Source organism: Ammospiza nelsoni, chromosome 1 (assembly GCF_027579445.1).
Source record: "Ammospiza nelsoni isolate bAmmNel1 chromosome 1, bAmmNel1.pri, whole genome shotgun sequence".
NCBI lineage: Eukaryota > Metazoa > Chordata > Aves > Passeriformes > Passerellidae > Ammospiza > Ammospiza nelsoni.
Genome location: NC_080633.1, coordinates 129,801,942 through 129,823,182, shown reverse-complemented (window position 1 = coordinate 129,823,182; position 21,241 = coordinate 129,801,942). Strand labels below are relative to the sequence as shown.

Below are 21,241 nucleotides of genomic sequence, written 5' to 3'. Positions count from 1 at the left end.
TCAAAGGGAGAGGAGGTGTATGATTTTAATAAACATTTTTCTTATTAAAATCTTGATATAGTTGAAATATACCATACAGAGGAAAAAAAGCTATTTATAAAGCTACATACATATTTCAAGTCAATGACGACAGTATATATCATTCTAAATTCCCTCTCTGCTTACCAGAATGCCTTGTGTGTGTATATATGGTGAGCTACTGTGCTATCTGCAAAGCTTTTGTCTAACTATACATTACAGGACTTAAAAAATGCTTAATCTATATACAGAAATATATATACATATAACATATATTTATATGTTATACATACACATACACTTATATACATATACACACAATACATATATATATACACAGTACTTTACATGTATATGTGGCCTTTCATCCAAGGGCCTTGGATAATTCTTAGTACATCAAGCCTCACAAAGCTTTGTGAGGGAGGGAGCTTTATTTTACAGACTGGAGTTTTGATGCTATTCTAAACAGTTTCTTTTGTTGCTTTCTAACCTTGCACATTTCAGTTAGAGGCAGTTTTGGTAGTGGAAATAATCACAGCAGTTTGATAGCCAGGCACAAGGTAGATGTTGCTTTGTACCTTTGTAACTTATCCTCCTTAGTATAAGAGAACAGCCACACCACTATACTAAAATGCCTCTAGGTAGATTTATGAGGCTGTACTGGTTTTTCTTTTTAGCATAGTAAAATCAGTTTTGAACTTAAGATACACTGGAGGTCACAACAGGAAATCTAGCTCAAATCCTCATACATTGAAACTATCCTTTTCTAGGATGATCGATTTAGAGGAAGCATTAGTACCTGCAGAAATAATTCTACATCTGTTTATTTATCTGCAGTTTAACTACACAAGCCTGAAACAATCCACCTTATTTAGAAGAGAGGATTTCCAGCATCAATTTGGCAACTGGTGATCAGAATTTGTGGTATCAACTGTACTCCATACCTTTAGCAACTAAAAAAATGAAGAGGCTTTTTTGAAAATCAGATGTAGGTAACTTTTGGTCATCCTACAACTAGCTGACAGAAAGGAAAACCCAGAGGAGCTCTGGCTGAGGTGAGTTCTGCTAGGATTTGGACGGAACATTACTTCAGCTCTTCCCAACAAAAGGGAGAAAAAAAATCATTAACATGGACTAATGGAGAAGCAAGAAAGAAGAACATCACCACCACAGAAGTTCTTATCCCTCAATATTTCAGTCTGCTAAGCTTCATAAATTTAGTTTTACAGCGAAAAAGTAGCTCCTTTCTTCATCAACCAACTTCTAACTCAAAACCTCTCAAGCCTTAGGGAAAAGAAATCCTACATCAAGGTCAAAGACTGCCCTCCCCAAAACTAACCAAGCACTTCATAAGTGAACGTACAGTAAAACTCACTACAATGAAATTTGTGAATTTTATTCTAACCTAATTGCCTTGAGATTTTTCAGAACAAGCCACTTTTCCTTCAAACCAATTCTGTTAAAAGGAGGGGTTGCCTGGCCCATTTCTTTCAGGATTCTCTGCTAACTGTAAAATGTGGGCTAAATGTCTTCTGCATGTCAATTTTTCAGCTACAAAATTCAGATTTTTAATGACCAACTATGTTTAGTGTATGCTGTTAGCTAAAGTATAAATGGCTTAATAAATAAAAACTATTGTTTCTTCAGTATGACTTGGTATTTTGTCTGTAATTTCTTTATTAAAAAACTGTAACAAGATACTTAAAAAAAGGCTAGATACAAAAGAAGTTAAGCAGCTCACGAACATTAAAGTTTTCCAAAAAATGTATCTTCAATAATCATGATCTTATAAACATTTTACAGTTACCAGAAAGTGCCCAGGCTGAGTTTACATAGTTAGATAATGTAGTACAAGTGTTGGGTTAGAACTGGTAGTGGAACAATCTCCTGACTGTCTGTTCACTGTAACAAGGATACAAAAATGCTGATTGTGAACTATGAAATACTGTGCATTGGCCTCATCAAATATGTACAGGGAAAAAAAACCTCACTAAAGGTACAGATTACATGCAAAATATTAGTGATGGTAACTGATGTGCCAGAGTTCAATGCAATAGAACAAAAATTGCAATGGAAGTGGTTTCATAAGTCAGCAATCCCAACTCTGGGATCTGAGCTGTCAGGAACTTTTTACAAGTTCAATATACATGATACACAACTGCAGCCAACCACAAATTAAACACCATTAAAAAAAAAGTTAAAAACACAGAACATACTTAATTTTTTATTTTGAAATTCCCTACTCCCTCTATACAAGAACCTTTGCTGAAACACTTTCCACAAAGGCAGCAGTGAATTTTCAGAACATTTTACATATTCTCCCTCAGCAAAAAGATAAATCACAGTGTAAATTATATTGTTCTGCTGTCATCTTTGGCTGGGGTTAGGCAAAGGAGTTCTTGACTAGCAAACTGTTGCAATCACATATTGCTAGTGCTCCTTAGGCCTTTATGTTACAAATTTAGTACAGGAATGTTTGCATTTAAATCTTTGAAGTACCACCAGGGGTATGACAGCATTAACTTTCATAAACTTTTATAGACAAATGGAAAAATCTACAAAACTTAGCTAGTAATATTACACAGCAATACACACTTTTTATACTCTACACAAAACCAAAATTCTTGGTCTTAATGGCGAGTAACAATTTTTGTTTCAAAATCTGCTTAGAGGAATAGAGTGGGACATAAAGGCGAGAAATGCAAGTGTTTGCTGTTGGAAGATGTTGGTCATCTGGTGGCCTTATTGTGATGGATGGCATAGGCTGGAACCCCTCCTCACTGGCGGGCAATGATGGACTTGAGGTCCAAAAGTAAACCTGAAAAAAGAAGACAGTGTTTAAAATTAAGATTCATACTGCCTACAGACTGTGTAGGGATAGATTAAAAAAGAATTGCACAATCACAGCAAGATTGATAATACTACGTTCTCTTCAATATGCCAAACTAAATTCCACAGTTATTCTATTTTCTTCTCTAGTAGATTCCTTCACTTCCTTCATCAACTGCTCATGCATAAAATTGATAAAGGCAGCATTCAAAATTATCCTGTATCAACAAATCCTCAGTAAATGGCATGTCCAAATATCCATCTGGGAAGGTGGTGACTGCCATCAATACAAATTGAATAAGGAACGTCTCACAAACCAGTCAGAGACTACAGGATGTAGTACTGGTATAGACAAAAGGGAGCAACAGAGAGTATTTGGTTTATTATCTCAAGTGTGAAATACTGAGTCACCACCAAGGTGTAAGCATAGACACTCCTTGAAAAACGTGCTCTAGGGTTTGCACTTTTCAGAGTACTCTTTGTTTCCTTTTAGTAGACTGTAAGGGAGAGATAGTACCTTACAGAGTAGGAAGTTAAAAACAAACCATTTTAAGAGGTGTACAATGAATAAAATTTACAGGCAAGTTTTTAAAAATGAAATCCCCCAAACAGTATCTTATTCTTTCAAGCTTCTCATCAGCTTCTCACTCCTAAAGGCTTTGAGAAGGACATGGTATCATTACTGACATCTTACAGAGAGGACACACATACTGCCCTCTGGATACACAGAAGTCAGGTGAGTAGATGATGCATGAAGAGAACTTGACCTCAAAACCCTACCAGCCCACAACACAGTTGAATAACCACAGTTACTCATCTTAAGAGCAACTGTGCAGAGTGAAACTGTGCTTCTGTAAGAGACCTATGAACAGGGAGAAGAACACACCATGCTTACTTTTAATTACAAGAAGGTCTGGCATTCACACCTGTTGTTTCCAGAACCAAGTCTTACCCAACCCTACTACCCTGCACAAAGTCTCTGCATGTAGACACAGTTAAGAACAGTATTGACACCACTTATTCCAGTTCTTCCTGCATGTTCCCAATGGGAATGGAAAACTTACCAGATCTTGTCTTTCTGTCATACTCATCTTCTCAACTATGGACCAAAACCAACGCTTGAATTGCAAAAGCTTCTCAGCATTTTCTCCTGTGTGAAATAACAAGGTGAAATAACAATTCAGCTGCTGCACTGGACAATAACATTAAGATACCTGTTTTACATATGCTGCAAGCTGGATCTCAGCTACAATCATATTCGTAAAGTCCTGATACTGGAGATCAGTAATTTCAAATTGAATAGCTTTGAAAGGCAAGGCCAACACTGACATAACTCCCACTCCTCCCTCCTTACCAAAAATCCCAACTGCAACTAAACACAGTTTAAAAATTATGTAAGAAGTATTAAACTTGCATCCATCACATTTATAGTTCTAGAGAATTTTCACAAGAAAGATATACTACCAGTAATACAGTCCATGTATTTAACATCTTATGACAGTCAAGTTGGAAAACATGCCTTCTCCACCCTCATTTAACTGAAGGTAAATATTTTCTAAGGAATGTATAAAAATATCCCAAGTAATAACTTTATAACAGCTTTCACTGGCTTATTAACTAATGGCAGACTTACTAGTTCAAGTTTAATGCTAGTAACTGCTCCACACAGAAAAAACAGTGTTAAGTTATACCTGCAACTCTTTTATGACTAGGTTATTTCATACCTGATTCATCATTGAAAGAGGTAAAGCTGATTAGCATTTGCACATTTACTTCACCACAGCCATTTACCAAAAGTCTGAAATCTTCTGCTGTCAAATCTTCTAATGAATTCTTTGGAAGTACATCCAGAAGCCCCTTCCTCATTGCCTTAAGTGAAAACAACAAAATGCACATTGTAACCCTGTAACTTTTAAGACTGACTTTAAACACATTACTTAAAATTTTCATGTGAAATTCCCTTTAACTCAAGATTCATTATTCTCTGAGCTGCTCTTTTCTTTTAAAGCTTTATCACCTGAGATGCAAATATTCTGAAACAAAGAACTGCACCAATTTTTAAACCCTACCTATTAGAGCAAAGAAAGCAGTACTGGCTTGAGCTTGTATTTCACCAGGAGCAGAAGCACATGAACTCTTCTAATGCTAAAATGTGCAGGTATTTTGCTAAGCTGCACTGAATTTGATGCAATTAAAAAAAAAAAAAAAAAAAAACAAAAAAAAATGCATCTTGCATGTTCCTTTTACTTTGCTTCCTCAGACACATGCCAACTCTGCTTCAAAAATATTACACACGCAGACACACATACACATATATTCTATATAAGTAATATCCTGAAAAGATAGGAAATTCCATATTCTAAATGGAGTACTATGAATCAACTTGCTTTAGAAAATTTCAAAATTAATACAAGTGTAAGGGTTTTCAACTCTTAAAATAAACAAGAGCCAAATTAGTAATATATGCAGACACGGAGATCAAGTATCTTAATTCCAGGAACATGTTCTTTCTGTGAGAATTTAGACCTCAGCTGCACAGAGGTAATCTGGCCTGCTGCCCTATCTCAGATGTGCAGCAGGAAACCACAATGAGCACAAGAAACGAAATTTACATGTAGCAGCATCATGACAGACCGGTCTTCATTAACTGTCTACAAAAATATACTATTCTGTAAGTGTTATTTGACAACGGCTTAAAAAAATCAAATAATTTTTAATATGGTTTTCTAGTCAATTTTTATGTTTCTTGACAGGCTAGTATAAGTGGTTTTATAAATTATTTTTCCTTAGAACAAGGATGCAAACAAATCAAAGGTAATAAATTATTAAGAACAAAGTAGCTGCCAAATACAAAGCCAAAATTACAAGAGGATTTGTGCCATTTGAGCTCAAGAAATAAACATATATATTTAACCAAGGAGACCCACAATAAAATAAATTATCTTTCATTCTATAAAATCAATTACTCACTCAGTCTTCACAGTACTACATAAACAGCTATACAATTACAAAAAAAATTAAATACTTTTAATCAAGCTGTCAAGACTTTAAAGAAACCTGATTAGCAACACCACAATGAGGAGAATAATTAACTGATGGAAAGATGACAGATTTTTTTCCCTTCTTTTTAAAAGAACTCCACTAAAGACTTACATGTAGAGGCTGCTCTGCTACTACCAACATTCGGTGTTCTGCATATTTCCGGACATACTCATATACATTCTGAGGAGTGACTGGTATATTTACACCATTGGAAATAAGTTCAACCTATGGCAAAGAAATAAGGAACATTTGAAAAGGGGAAGAAGAAAAGGGATATAATGGAAATGAGATCATTACAACCATCACAGTATGCTGCAAAGCTATTTATTGCTCAATATACCTCCAAACCCAAGTATAATTCACTACTACAGGTTAGTTTTAAAAATTCCCTAGGATTGACTACAGTTACCAGGGTCTATGGTACACTCCAGATCATTTCCAAAGAAAAAAATACAGGCTTCAATATCTAAGAACACTGCACCGAATCCAAGAAGAATAAAATGTTTTATCTGCCATCTGAGAAGAGCCTGGATTATGTACACACTACACCCTGCATACACTGTCAAACTCTGAAACTAGAGAGCCACAAGTTTAGCTGTGCTTACCTGCCCTCCACCCTCCTCCTTACACAGGTCTATTGCAAAGGCTAAATCCATTGCTGCAAACACTGCATCAGCATCTGTACTCTGGGAGGCGAGGATAAGCTGCCGAAGGCTTTCGTACATAACCGGATCAAAAAAAGCAAAGTCGTGCCAGTTCACCTATAAAAAAAGGACACAAGTTTGAAGTTTGAAACACAACAGGTGTTTAAGAGTGTATTCAAAATTATGTGACCTGTGCCAGATCTATGCACTAGCAACAGAAGATACAAACACACAGAAATAAATGCAGTAAACTCCTACTTTCAGTCTGCTTTAGAAGGTACACTGGAATACTGAAAAGAATACATATTCAACAAGAAAAACTTTAAGAAAATATTTAGAAGGCAAACACTCTTGGAAGACACCAGGAGGTATTTAAAGGCCATTTCTCCCATTAACTCTTTTCCATTAAAGATTATACAATGTTGGGTAACTGATTATGTGATCAAAAGTGAATTTAAGGAAAGACCAATAGTAACAAACTTTGGTTTAGATTTGCTGGATCAGACAGAACTTACAATGCCATTGACTAATGCATCAAAAGTGCAGTACATATTAGCTTTTACTGGGCCAGGGTAGCAGTTTTGGTCAAAAGTTTAAGTAATTATTGCTCTAAATTAAATTATACCTACTCTTGAGACAAAATTTTAATTACAAATTAATTCCATGAGCTCTCTCAAATATCCACAAAAATGCTTTTCTGTAAGCTATTGCCTAGTATTTTCTAACACTATGGTTTCTGAGTCTAAGGAAGAAAAAAAGCAGAGACAGTATGTAGTTTCTGAAGAGAGTTGAAGGCTAACTTATTACAAAATCATTACATCTTAGTCAAATACCTGACTTCTAGTACATCTACTCTGTTCAAAATCTAGGAAATGAAAAAATTAACAGTCCTCAAATTGAACACCTCCATACAGTATCAGTATCAGCTCAGCTAGTTAATACATATGTGGTTAGGGGGAAAAGCCCAGTTTTATGGATGAAGCTTTAAGAAATTACAGGAAATCAAAATTTTCATGTTCAACTTACCTTTCTGCCAAGCAGAACTTTGATTACGTGTCTATTTAATGTGATGGGACATAGTTCATTCTGCAATAAGCACAATCCTAGGATTCTGAAAAAAAAATGTTTGGAGTTTGTTTTGGTACAGCGGAAATTACACTAGAGATCCTTCAGCAAACTCACATTTAAGAGTTCTTATAATCTAAGAATTAAGCTAGAATCAGCTTTCCAAATGTATTGCTCAGAAACGAAAATCATGGGCATACATAATTTTTAACAAGAAGGATAAAAAATTAAAATTTAACAGGAAAAGAAACTTCAAGTTGACATATGCAAATTGCCCCCTACTTAGGCTCAGTGTGAGAAATAGAGACCATTAAAAATAAATTTTAAGAACCAAGTTTTTTCCAGCTTGGATCATTGGTACTCTCCCTGGTGTTGTGCATGATTGTCTTTTATATTTTTTCAGACTAAGAAGTTAATAGTAGAATACCTGCCAATGTTCCGGAAACAATTCAGCCTTGCTTCTGTGTTTTTACCAGGTCTGGGTGTATAAAATCCTCGTTTTCCAGGCTGGTAGAAAAGTGGTGCATTATCATCCCCATCATCTGTATCGTCTAATTCCATATCTACTACACTGCGGCTGGATCCATGGCGCTTTCTGTTCTCCTGGTTTCAAAGTCAGAACAGCAATTAACACACTTCATTCTATTTACTGACACACATCAAGCTATTTGCTACAGGACCCAAAGATTCAGGTTCCATTGGTTAAGAATTCCTGTGGTATTTATTTCCTTGATGACATTTTATACTTTTGACTAATTATTGTTAATCCTTTCAAAATGAAATGATTAAACAGAACTTTGTCTTGCATGATAAAGCTTCCAATTGCTTCCAGTTTTAAAATCAACTGATAAAACTGAATCGTACATAAATTTTGTGCAACAGGTGATACATTACCTGCACTTTATCTGAAGAGTCTAGCAATCCAAGATCCAATATACTGTCAGCACCGTTCTCCCTTGAGAAGGGAATAAAAAGGCAGATTTAATTTCACCATCACAGACTCACAGAATGATAGAATAGTTTGGGTTAGAAAGGGACCTTGAAGATCATCTAGTTCCAGCCCCCTTGCTGTGGGCAGGGGTACTTTCCTCTAGAGCAAGGCCCAGCCTGGCCTCGATCACCTCCAGAGATCTACACCTTCTCTGGGTAACCTGTTGCACTATCCTCACAGTAAAGAATTTCTTCTTGTTATCTAACCTAAACCTCCTCTGTTTCAGTTTGAAGCCATTCCCCTTGAATTGTCACTACATGCTCTTGTATAAAGTCCCTTGCCATCTTTTTGTTGGTTCCCTTCAGGGACTGGAAGGTCACAATTAGGTCACCCATAAGCTTTCTCTTTTCCATGCTAACAACCCCAGTTCTCTCAGCCTTTCTTCATAAGACAGGTACTCCATTCTTCTGATCATCTTGGTGACCTCCTCAGGACTTGCTCCAACAGGTCCATATCCCTCCTGTGCTGGGGACCCCTGAGCTGGATGCAGCAGTGCAGGTGGGGTCTCTGCAGGGAGAGGGGCAGAATCCTCTCCCTCAACCTGCTGGCCACGCTGTTTGTGATGCAGCCCAGAACACATCTGGTGCATTGCATGGCCAGCTTATGTCCAGTTTCTCATCCACCAGCACCCATCAAGTCCTTCTCAGCAGGGCTGCTCTCAATAAGGAACTGTCATATTCTGAAACCAGTCAGAATAGATTAAACCAAAGCCAAAAAGTCACTTGTCCAAAGAAAAATATCTAGACTATCAAGAAATAAGCTGCGTGTATTGGAGTTAGATGTAGAACAGTACAAGTGCTTTGGCCACAAAGTCAGTTCTCACTTTTGATACTTTACCTGCCATGTGCAATAATGAGTTCCATTGCTTCATCAACTCTTGCTCTAAGGGAATCTTCACTAGCTAGCAACAGAAGCAGTTGAGCAGGAGACAACTCCAACAACATTCCTGTGATTTTACTTGCAAATGCCTGGGGATAAAGGAGTGATAGGTCTTACTATTCTCCTCCAGTTCTCTTATTTTCAAATATGATCTTATGAAAGTTTTGGTATTTTAAATAGAGAATGCATTACAAGATACCTCCTAAGCTAAAAAACAAATTAGAGAAACAAAATCTTAACAAAATTTAAAATAAAATCAGTCTTACATGTTTGAATACTATCAATTATGTTTCAATTATTTCAATTATGGATAAGGAAATAAATTTTTACATTACAAGATGACAAGAACAATCATTAAGTGTATTAGGGAAGTCTTACTGGCTGCATTGCTTGCACTCGAGGGTAGAGCCGTTCTCCAAGGGCTTGTCTGTGTGCTGGGAGAGGGTCAGGGTCATCGCTGGGGTTTCCTTCCGAGGCTGGTCTAAAGGGCCGTGTGTCAATGGACAGTTGTCTTCTGAAGTCCCTTAAGATAATCAGAGCAGTTTGTACTCAGAGGAAAAATTCAAAAATCCTCTGGAACAGTATTATTTGCACACAGATTGATATTAGCATTAGCTTTACTGCTGGAATAGTAGTGTTGCTCATAGCTGCTTGGAGAGAATGAATCAGAAAGAGAGAATCAAAATAAACCAGAGATTTTAGTATTACTTGTGTTTTGGATACAGCAGTCAGACATGCCACCAATGGCACTGTTGTTTCTACACTACCTCACAATTTTATTCTAGTACACAAGTTTTTGTTATTGTTTTACCAGAAGAAACTGATGGCCAATAACATAACCAATTAATGATAAAGTAGGCCTAATAATTCTGTAAAGAATTAAAACTAGAGACCAAATTTCAACAAATTAACCTGCAAATCACTCCTCAAAGAGACTATTTTAACTTTTTAACAGGAGGAAGTATCTTTCCTGACAATATCCAAGGCAATTACTCTATTTGACAAAATATCTTCATCAAGATAAAGATTATCACTTACCTATCCCTATCTCTCCGAGAACCAGTTCGCAAGCCACTACTTCTCCGCATTTCTCTCTCTCGCTCCCTTTCCCGATCTCTCTCTCCCCTATTTCGCAATCTCTGCATCAGACCTGAAGGGCAAAAAACCTCATAAACTTAAACATCTTTAGATTTCTCTCTCCTACCTAAGTTTCAGCGTAAGGAAAACTAAGGTTTGGAAGAGTTTGACAGACATCAATGAGACAGAACCATTTCACTTGAAGCAGTGATTGGGTTCAGCCAAACTTCAGAAAGGACCTGAAGTGTTTGTACCAACTTAAAAATGATAAAATACTTTAAGAGCTTATATATACTTTCAAAACCATTAAAATGTGTTTGTGGCAAGTCAGATAGAGCAGCTGTAAAAAAATATATAAGCTCTTAGTAGCTAAAATATTGACAATTATTACCTGCTGGAGAGAAGGACACTCAAAAAATCTGAGCACACCTAAAACAGACTCCTGTTGCAAGAAAAACAAGAAGTTCCTGTTTCTGAAAGTGCGTGGAGGGGGGGAAAGCCATTTCCTTGCTCCAGAGAACTAATGCATAATTTTTATGGATTCTAGGCTAAACTAACAAGAGATATCACTGGCACAAGGCCAAGTATTTCTATGTAAATAAAGCACCCAAGGTTTTTATTAATATTTTCCGTAGATTAACTGCTGTGCATCACTTACTTGTATGGGTACCCTTGTTGGCATTCTGAATGCAATCTAGATTTGGCAGTTTCTCATTTGACAGAAAAGCCTGTGCAATAGCAGTATAAAAGCTCCGTGCTACGCCGCTGCCTTCTCCAGGCTCATCCTTAAAAGTAACTTTCACTCTGTGTACGGCCATCGGAGTGGTAGCACACCTGCGACCAAAGTGATTGTTCAGCTGCCTCATGGTCTGCTGAATCAGAAGATCCCTGTCTCGATCAACCTAGTAAAAAATACCAAAAAAAATTCTTTCTTTACCAACTATCATTCTAAGAGACTTTCAGCTTCACAACAGATTTCTGGACAGTGCTCCACAGATTCAAAAAACAACTAACAGAGTGGGAAAAACTACAGAGTAATTGCAACATAACTCACAAAGTATGATTTAAGACACCTGCTTGCAGACTCTGAAATACAAATTTTTCTATCAAGTTACTGTACTAATTCAACTTCTAATGAAAGTTTATTAGAAGATTTTTTACCTCCAATGTTAAATCTCTTGATTGCTGGTTTCTAAGTTTTTCCATCTCCCTGCGGAATTTCGATTCCTTGACTTCAAAGCCACCTAATTCAGTCAAGATCTAAAAATAATAAAAAAAAAAACAAGCACTAACCCCAAAATCAGAATAATTAGAGAGAGTCACAACTTAGTTGTAAGAGGAACTGTCCTTACACTGAGAAATACATACCGATCCAGGCTCTGCTCCAACATCTTCCATGAATACTCTACCAAACAACTCCAAAGAAAGGCGCCAGCGTCCCAGCAACATGTCATGAGAAATAACCATGCCCATGAAGCTACACTGGGGCCTGACAGAAAGAAGAAAAAAATGACAGATATGTGGAATCAAGTAAAATTTCAGACACATTTTGTGTACTTCAGCCTTTTCTTAGCCTCTGCATTCAACAAAGTTTTTTATTCCTGATAAACAATGACACAGTACATCACGTCTGTGCACAAAAGCACATGAAGCTGCTTTGTTTCAGCAGAAACACAAGCCTTGCTTCCAAAGGGTAATTACTCCAAAAGCATGTAACTTTTGGTGCTATGTGGAATGCACTGTTACTGGTCTCCCATCAACCAAGACCTTAATTTATTTTAAAATAGCTGTAATTTGAAGAGAGAGCAGTTTAATTCATTAAGTGTGGGCAGCACCACCAGACAGAGATGGCAAACTATGGATTCCAACTGCTCAGCCTGGCTACCCAGGACATCACAGCAGGTCTGCAGCAGGAAGTCAGGGAGTAAAGGAATTTGCCTACAGTTTGCACAGACCTCTTTGAAGACTGTTCAACTATTCACTTTAGAAGCTACTAATCTAAACTACAAGCTACAAATGTAAACTAAATTAAGCTACCCATTTTAATTTCAAAAATACTTTCCAGACTCCCAAACAGCCACTTAGAAGAGCAGCAACATTTCAAATTGTAATTTTAAACTCAGCTACCTGAAAGATGTGAGGGGTGGCCCTTCACTTTCTGTCAATCCTATCTCTGCCAACAAGCTGCTTTTCAGTTGCGCTGCAAGATCGTGAGCTGAAGGCCCTGGTTTTGAACTCTCAGATTCTTCTGTAGGCACATTTTGTTCTTCCCCTTCCTTCTTCTGCCGATTTTGCATGCTCATAACATTTTTTAAGTTGGCTGCATAAGACATTTTAGTTGGAAGAACCTAAAAGAGAAGTAAAATTTAGCTGCACTTTCAAAGCAGAGTAGAAGCTTTGAAGCACATATATTCATAGGTGTATACTTTAAATCACACAAAATGAACACTGTAATTGACCTGCTAAAACACAGTGGCCACAATCATTTCAATAAATACAAAAAAACTATTTTCCCCACTGTGTGTTTGCATTTTATATGCTTGCCAATTAATGTTCAGTCTGAAGGCAAGTCAAATCTATTGGACGGACTAAAGGAAGATTTAAATCTTTTTATCAAAAATAATTATATAATTAGCATTCTAAAATTAGCTCAATATTGTACTGCTGCATTTAAAAATACTACCTGAAAGCTGCTATAAGTCAATAATCATCAAGTTTCTATATTAAGCACACTTTCCCTAAAGACTTCAAGTTTTCACAGGCACTGGGCTTTTAAATTATCATTCTGAAAGCTACATAAAATCCTCTCTGAAAACATTAAAGTGTCTTTTTAAGGAATGATGGTTCTAGTTTAAATTACCATATTGTTTAAAATAATAAAGCTTTACATTTACCTCAAGGCAGTTTCTATCCACTGTAACTTCCACTAAGCACTTGCCACTGTTGGCAGAAGACGAGTACAGACCCTGACTGGGCCGGCCGAACAGATCCTCTTTGCGAGCATTTGGCTGAAAAACAATAAAAGAGCTCTGGGTCAATAATGCACTTCGGTGAGGAATGAAAAAGCAAACTGCAGTTTTCTTCCAAAACACCATCTCTGATGTCACCTGTAATAGATGTGGCTGGTCTGCCAAGGGGATGGCCTCTGCCAGAGGAACCTCAAAAGGATTGGGTGGAATGCAGCCGAGGAATGTCATAGAGTCTGACCGTCTGAAAAATGGATGGTTCTGGCCAGTCTCTGCTGGGAGGGTGTCATCATCTTTGTCGTTGAGTGTAGCACCTAAATATCAGAGATTTCAAATCAGTTTTCACAGTTAGAAAAAATAAGGATTTAAAATGCCAAAAATTAATATCCTTCCCTCTTAGCTACCTGACTAGAGGAGAACCTCTGCAAATTTAGCACTTCTACAGGATGCTTCTGCAAATGCTGTATCTTTATTAATTTGCTTAGTTATAGTTTTTATTCTTTTTACTATACCTAGCTTTACTGAACATCACTCCTACATTGTATATAGGAGTAAATATTCTACCATTTTCAGCAGTTTTTCATCAGATAAAAAAGATTAGTTTAACTATGATTCAAATTTTAATGTAGAATGGTAGATAAGTAATACTGTAGTTTAGTGAGAGAGAAGATGAAAAGATGGCCCTGAAATGTGAAGCAATGAAATAGGCAATGGTAGAAGAAAACTGGTGAAGTAACAATGCTAAGAAAATCTTACTAAACCCAACTTTACATATACAAGCAGCAAAATTTACTCAAAATCTCAGCTAGCTAAAGGGAAAAAGCACTAAGAAAGTCTGGCATTTTGGTATGCTATGTTAATTTTTGTATACTAACTTTGATTGGTATCATCATCATTTTCATGTTCTGAATCTTCGTTGTCAAGACCCAGTTCCAAAAGCTCACGAGTTCTTAATAAAAACATCCAAAACAACAACAAGAAAACAGAGAAGAATAAAAAAGAGTCAATCATCTTGAAGAAATTATTTGGCAAAACATCTATATCTGTAGCATAATCAGCAAGTGTACTTAAGAGTTATACAAAACAAAAACACAACTAAAACTGAAGCACCGTAGAGAACTTCTCATTATGTACTCACTACATCACTCACACAGTTACCCTTAGAGCCACCTACCAACTTTGATCTTACAAGTTAAGATCAAAATCACCTTTGGGCATTGATGTTTGGTTTTAAACACTGTATCAATATAAAATCCTAGGAATCCTGCATTACTGGAAGAAATATACAAGTGAATACCATTTCAAAATTTAAAAATAATCTCACTGAGGTAATTCCAGAATGTAAGTCTGCAAGCTGCACATTAAAAACTTGATTTCACTATATTATACTACTGTTCTGTCAAGAACTTTAGTTACTATTAATTTCTGGCAGTTTATGCATTGTGAAACATGTTCTGAAACTAGATGAAACTGATAAACTGATAACAGACTACTAATATGTAATGTAATGGAAGCAACTGTTTGAACCACTCACTTTTAATTGAAAATGTCTAGACCTTCACAGTTTTAAAAGCATTTCATGCAAATTTCCCAATTCTTTTATGAACAGTTATTTCACAGATTTCAGTACATGAATTTTTTTTTTTTTTTTTTTTGAAAAGCAGCTTCTGGAAGTATGTAATTGCCTGGAAAAGAGCTAAAGCTGTGGCTAGAACTACTCAAATCAGTACAAAAAGTTGATTACTGTACTATATCATTCTTACTTGTGAAGAAACTACTGTTGATAACACTCTCTTGGTACACCTTTGAGGTCATAACATTACCAAGATAAACAGAACACAGTAAGTAACTGTGCAGTCCAATAGATATCAAAGATATTAATATCTTGTATTTTACAGTTACTAAATTTGTAGAGAAAATGTAATGTTAAGCTTGACCTGCAATATTGAAAATTAGGAGCAGAAAGGGGCACAATCTGCATTTAACTGTTGATTAGGACTGCTTGGGTACATCACCTACAAACCTAGCTAAGAAATGGGAACAGCTGGTGTAGAATACCAACGGATGGACATTTCTATTAGCATTAACTGGCATTTGAAACAAAAAAAAAAGAAAAAAAAAATAAAAAGAAAAAAGAAATCTTAAAACAACTTAAAATTAATAAATGCACCTTGTAAAATGTGATAGTTGAAATAGCAGCTTTCCAACTCAAGGACATTTTCAGCTATTAATTTCTCTCCTGTGCCTTAAATATCAGATGAGTCTCAAATGCATATAACCAAATAGAAAACAAAATCACAAAGCCCATTACATCACACAATGACATTTTCTCCAATGTCATCTCTAACATGTTTGACAGATATCTAAGTAAGGTGCTATCATGTCAAATGTATGTCTCACATCATTAACTGAGAAACTGTCCTGAGTATGTCTTTTAGAGGCACTGCTATGGAGTTAAAAATCCAACTCAAGTTTCAACAGTAGGAAAACATTTTACAGTATAAAAAGAAGTGAATAGGGTACTGCAACAGGCTTATCAAACACAGGTACATTATATACCATTACAGAAATTCTTTCTATAATATGTTACTACACACATTTATGATATGTATGTTACTACACACACCCACACACAGACATCCAGATTAATGCATCTGTTTATGTAAGATGCTGAGGAACAACAGCAATAACTGAAACAAAAGAGCTTTTTTTTTTTACATAGGTTTTGTTTCTAGGAGTCAACCTCAGTACCTTTTCCTTTCCAGCTGAGGAGTATCCAATGTTGTCTGCTGATTCATTGCTTTAATCCAATAAATAAGGGCTTGAAACACATATGCTACGTGCTTTAGTGAGCAGACATCCAGAACAGGAAGAACATCTGAGTGCTCATCGTTGTGAGAACGCATCAAGGACAGCGCGTAGTTCAGGAAATCACCACGTGCTGACATCATTCCCTGACGGGCACTGAGCAAGGTAGCACGTCTAGTGCAGGAAAAGGATTGAATCAGAGACATCAGGCATCACAGGAGAACACATATTTTATTTATAAGCCCTGTATTTCAAATGTGGATGTGAAATGTCAATGAACTCTACACAAAAATAGTGGTAACAGGCTACAAGCATAGAACAAGCAGGTCAGACGCAGTACATTGTAAACAGTTAATGCTCAAGATGAATCTAGTATGTCAGAATAAACCAAATAGTAGCAACAACACAGGAAGCCAACTTAAATCAAAACAGCAACTGCATTCCAGAGCTGCAGAATAAGATTTCTAAGATGTCTGTGAATAAGATTTGACTATAAAACTGATAATTCATACTGCATGCAGCAATCAAACTATTTTCATACCTTCTTCCTTCAAGTGTTCTCAAGCTGGCTTCCTCACGGGCTGTCATCCTTTCCCTTCTAGCTGAGTTCTGAGAAGCATGGAGAGGATGATTTGGATGCCCAGGATCACCAGCAGATGATAATGCTGAACCGTAACGCAGCTGAGCTTCAGTAGAGTCCATGATACTGACCATCCAATTCCAAGTAGGAATAAGCTTTTCTTCCACATAATTCTATAGAAAATGAGATTTAATTGGTTTTGCAAACAATAGAAGTAGGTGACAAGAATGAAATCTTCCTGATTCCCTACATGCTCAAGAATTACTGATGATCATGAAATCTTCCTGATTCCCTACATGCTCAAGAATTACTGATGATCAGTTTCTGAAAGCTCTCTTGAGATTGCTGATGCACAGTGGTGGTGGTATGCAGCTCTCATGGCTTACCACTTTGATATCTATTAAGCATTCTCACCATCTCTCTCTCTTTTGGGCATCTCTTCTACTCCTCCCCACTCAGCATCTCCCAGGTGTGCACAACTTGATGATTTGAGCTTAATTCCTGACTTTCTTGTAGCATTCTTCACCCCTTGCAAATTACTCACTGAAGACAACAAAGTTAAGACCTGCACAGAGAACTATGTCTACACACAAGTCTCACCTACTAGTCTTATCTTTACTTCACCTGTTCCCACTACTGGCTCCGCAGTCTGCTTTTCTTATCATCTGCTAACTCCACTGACCTGTTGGATTTTTTTGATCCAACATTAGTCTGCTTTCTTCATTCCTCTGCATTCTGGTCTTCAAAAATATCCCTCACACTTCTAATGCACTAAAATAACAAAATGCTGTCTCAACCTTATTTCTATGTCCAAACGAAACTTCCACTGTTCAAGTTTCCTGTGCTAATACAAACCTCTTGCTGCCTCAGCTGGACAGATCTCCTGTTCACTTTCCCCATTAAAAATCTCCTGAACAAAAAATTATTTTAGCCTCCTCCATAATAAAACTACACTCTCTTATTTCTTCCCTGTTTGTTTACCCCAGTGTTTGATCCCAGAATATCTTTCTAACCTTCCTCTCCCAAATCAGAAGTCCTTTCCTGCAGCTGTGTTATACAATTTTACCCTATCACTAAGCCCAGGTACAAGTTGATACGTACTTTCTAAACACACTGGAGTCCCTCCAATCTTGTCAGTCTCTGAAACTAATGTCTATACATGAAGGGGAAGACTGCTGACGTGTATTTTCTCTACAGATGCATTTTACATAAATTTTCAAAAACAGTCAGTCAAGAACACAGTATAAAAAATACGTGCATAACATGGAAATAATGACTGTGTCCCTGAAGGAAAGGACAGTGAACAGTACATTCACCTGAACAAATCTTTAATTATTTGGCCCTTACTAACTTTCTTCTTATATAGACTCAACAGTTAATGTCAACTAGAATATAGCAACAGATGTCTAGCAGAAATCCCTAGTCAATACTCACTTAACTATTAATTACATACCAGTCAGACATTGTTTAAACAAAATCAACATAAGTTCCTTTTTTTGAAAGAATATATGTATATGAATTACAATCAATTCAGTTAAAGAAGTGACCGGAGTTACTTTAGCCCACACTCTCTCTTAACATAAGAAGAGGCTGAGAATGCTGGGAATACTTTAGATTGAAGAAACAAACTCAGGAGGATCTTACCAGTGTGTACAAACACCTGACAAAAAGGTATGAAGTATACAAAGCCAGACTCTTAGTGACACCAAGTGAATATACAAGTGGGCAACGATTGAAATACTTGGTACATCCCTTTAAATTCAAGAAAAATCCTCTTTCACTGTGAGAGCTGTCAAATATTTAATAGAGAAGCTGTGGAATCTCCATCCTTGGAGATATTCAAAACCTAAACAGTCAGTCCTGAGCAGCCTGCTCCTGTTGACCCTCAAAGAAATTTAGATTAGCCAATATGCAGAGGTCACTTTCAATCTCAACAATTCTATAATTTTACCTTAAAAACCCCAGTTGTATTGAAATTACATCTTTTTGATGAACATTTCCATGTTCTTACCTGCAAGTTAACTGCATCTTGGTATGTCAGCTTCACTGCAGCTGGAATCTGGGAGTACACTAAGTGATTGTATTTGGGAATCAGACCCATCAGGTCAGATATCTGCCGTATCACAATACTGTATGCTCTTGCTAAGCTGCTTGCAGATGTCAAATAGCTGCTTGCATTGCTGGCTTCAAGTGCTGCAGCAGCTGCTGCTGCACTTGTACTGATGGTACCACTCCGACGAAGGTTTGAGGGATCAATATAAATCAAGCCCGCTGAACTTGCTAAATACAAAAGAAAACATTACATTAATGAACTCATTTAATCTTCGCTGTGTCATTTGTGTATTGATTGATTTCATGATCAAGATTTACAGAAATAAACTTGTAAATATTACTCACATCACAACTGTAACTAGCAAATAATTACTAACTACAGTAAGCATACTCAGATCTTAACTGCAACAGATCTTTCCCTTTTTGTAAATTCAAAACTAGAACTCTAACAGTCAAGGTAGGTCAGCAGTACGGCAAAGAGATAAGATTTCATCCTTAAGAGAATAAACAGAAGCAGAGGAAGGAAAAAAGCCAGAGCTGGCATTCATGCATGCAGTTCACTGAGACTTGCCTGCTGGGGTTGATGTACTGGAGGGGGCTGTGCTGGCAGTCCTCTGGTTCTGGGTGTTGCGTACAGCCCACTGCATGGAACGGGGAGCCTGCGCGGCTCCATTGGCATGGGAGCTGTTTGTGGTTCGCTCCAGGGGCTCATCAAGCATGAAGGTCTCCTGCTCTATGTCATCACTCTGACTGCTGCTGCTATCAGAGTCACTGGAATCATTTGACTGAGAGTCATCTTCAGAAAAAAATGCTGGAACACTGCTAGCTCCTGTTGACAAAAATAAGCAAAAACTGACAGCTCCACACGTGTGCACATATACGTGTATCATGTCAGCATAGACTTCTTCCATGAGTAATGACACTATACTAAAAAGGTTCAAATACCACTATTGAAAAGGTTTAATAAATTATTATTATAACATACTGCTAATTATATACAGGTGTAATGAAAAAGCAGTATGATTACTTACACTTCAAAATACAAATTAAGAAGTAACTGGATTTAAAAATACTTTACTGATTCTACTCCTAGGAGAAGAATTCTAAAAATTATGTTTCCAAACTGGACAGTAAGGTAGTTGCTCTCAAACACCTCTACAATGAGTGCTCAGGTTTTATGTATTGATTTAAACCATAAACCATTGTTTTCAACTACTACACTTGAAAATAAGTGAGACTATTTAATTTCACTACACAAGAGCACATGACAATTTCAAACACATGCAGCTGCTCCAAAAGAGCAAAAAATGTAGGTCACATCTTAATCCATTTCCTTGTCCAAAAAGTCTGCATGATACCTTACTATTAGAGCAAAGGAAAAGCAGGAAATCTAGGGAAGGAGGAGAGTACTTACTCCTAATATCTAAATTTAACTAGCTAGAATAGACCCAAAAAGATGTGGTGTACCTGCTTCTGACCCAGCAGTAGCTGCAGTGACAACACTTCTGCGCCCACTGGCATTGTCCTGGTTACTGTGGTTACTCTCACTGTCACTTTCTGTTTCAGCAGCAGCCAGCAAATCCAACTCCATATCACTGCCTATAAAAACAATGGACAAAGCATCTCATGTTTAGAAGATAAAATTATAATTACTGTGGTGACTCATATAAGTCAGAAACAAACCCAGACACTCTTACTACAGCAGAAGTTAATAGATATGCAGGGGGGGTCATAAAAGCAGTGCAGACACCCAGCAATACCTGGAGCATGTTTTCTTATTTTCCAGCAATTAGCCACCCATTCTCACTCTGCACTGCACATGTACATTCAACACACAGGGAAAATAAAGGCTTTTAGGATTCAAAATAAGTCACTCCAGCCACAACATTCCACAACTTTTCATACACATGTACTAGGACAATTTACCATATGCTGTTTCAATAGTATTTAAGGAATATTTGAAAACTCTATAAAAACTTATTCAATATACAGCTTCTATTCCAGTTTTAAGCTTTAAGAATTAAATGTTTGAATATTCACCAAATCAGTAAACAGATTTACTATATTGTAAATGGATTGACTGGAAACACAAAGCACAGACAGAAAGAAGATAACTTTTTAAAATCATAGCTTTGGGCCATCTAACCCCAAACTAAGTAATACAAGACAAGTCATAATAATTTCAAACATTTTCATACAGGATTGATTAATTATGTCTACAAATCATTGAATCATAATTTAGTACTTTGTGATTAGTTTGAGAATTAGCTTGCCAGGATTCAAACTGCTT

At 36.8% G+C, this 21,241-nt stretch overlaps 1 protein-coding gene across 9 annotated transcripts in view; it reads right to left on the bottom strand.

The window, feature by feature from the left end:
- The window catches only part of UBR5 (ubiquitin protein ligase E3 component n-recognin 5), an 85,955-nt gene continuing 64,714 nt past the window's right edge, over positions 1-21,241 (bottom strand). For 8 of the 9 annotated variants that reach the window (XM_059485191.1, XM_059485225.1, XM_059485242.1 and 5 more), the window contains 23 exons: positions 20,419-20,550; positions 19,519-19,780; positions 18,911-19,175; positions 16,861-17,072; positions 16,263-16,493; positions 14,387-14,460; positions 13,653-13,825; positions 13,440-13,553; positions 12,673-12,893; positions 11,914-12,034; positions 11,707-11,805; positions 11,204-11,447; positions 10,507-10,618; positions 9,847-9,991; positions 9,427-9,557; positions 8,493-8,553; positions 8,026-8,201; positions 7,560-7,644; positions 6,495-6,650; positions 6,001-6,114; positions 4,572-4,716; positions 3,912-3,997; positions 1-2,836 (listed from right to left, as the gene is read on the bottom strand). In XM_059485191.1, coding sequence (XP_059341174.1) covers positions 2,624-2,836; positions 3,912-3,997; positions 4,572-4,716; positions 6,001-6,114; positions 6,495-6,650; positions 7,560-7,644; positions 8,026-8,201; positions 8,493-8,553; positions 9,427-9,557; positions 9,847-9,991; positions 10,507-10,618; positions 11,204-11,447; positions 11,707-11,805; positions 11,914-12,034; positions 12,673-12,893; positions 13,440-13,553; positions 13,653-13,825; positions 14,387-14,460; positions 16,263-16,493; positions 16,861-17,072; positions 18,911-19,175; positions 19,519-19,780; positions 20,419-20,550 — 3,572 coding nt within the window. In that variant the 3' untranslated portion in view covers positions 1-2,623. Of the gene's footprint in view, positions 2,837-3,911; positions 3,998-4,571; positions 4,717-6,000; positions 6,115-6,494; positions 6,651-7,559; positions 7,645-8,025; positions 8,202-8,492; positions 8,554-9,426; positions 9,558-9,846; positions 10,116-10,506; positions 10,619-11,203; positions 11,448-11,706; positions 11,806-11,913; positions 12,035-12,672; positions 12,894-13,439; positions 13,554-13,652; positions 13,826-14,386; positions 14,461-16,262; positions 16,494-16,860; positions 17,073-18,910; positions 19,176-19,518; positions 19,781-20,418; positions 20,551-21,241 lie in introns of those variants that run through there. The other variant, XM_059485259.1, reaches the window with a different exon arrangement.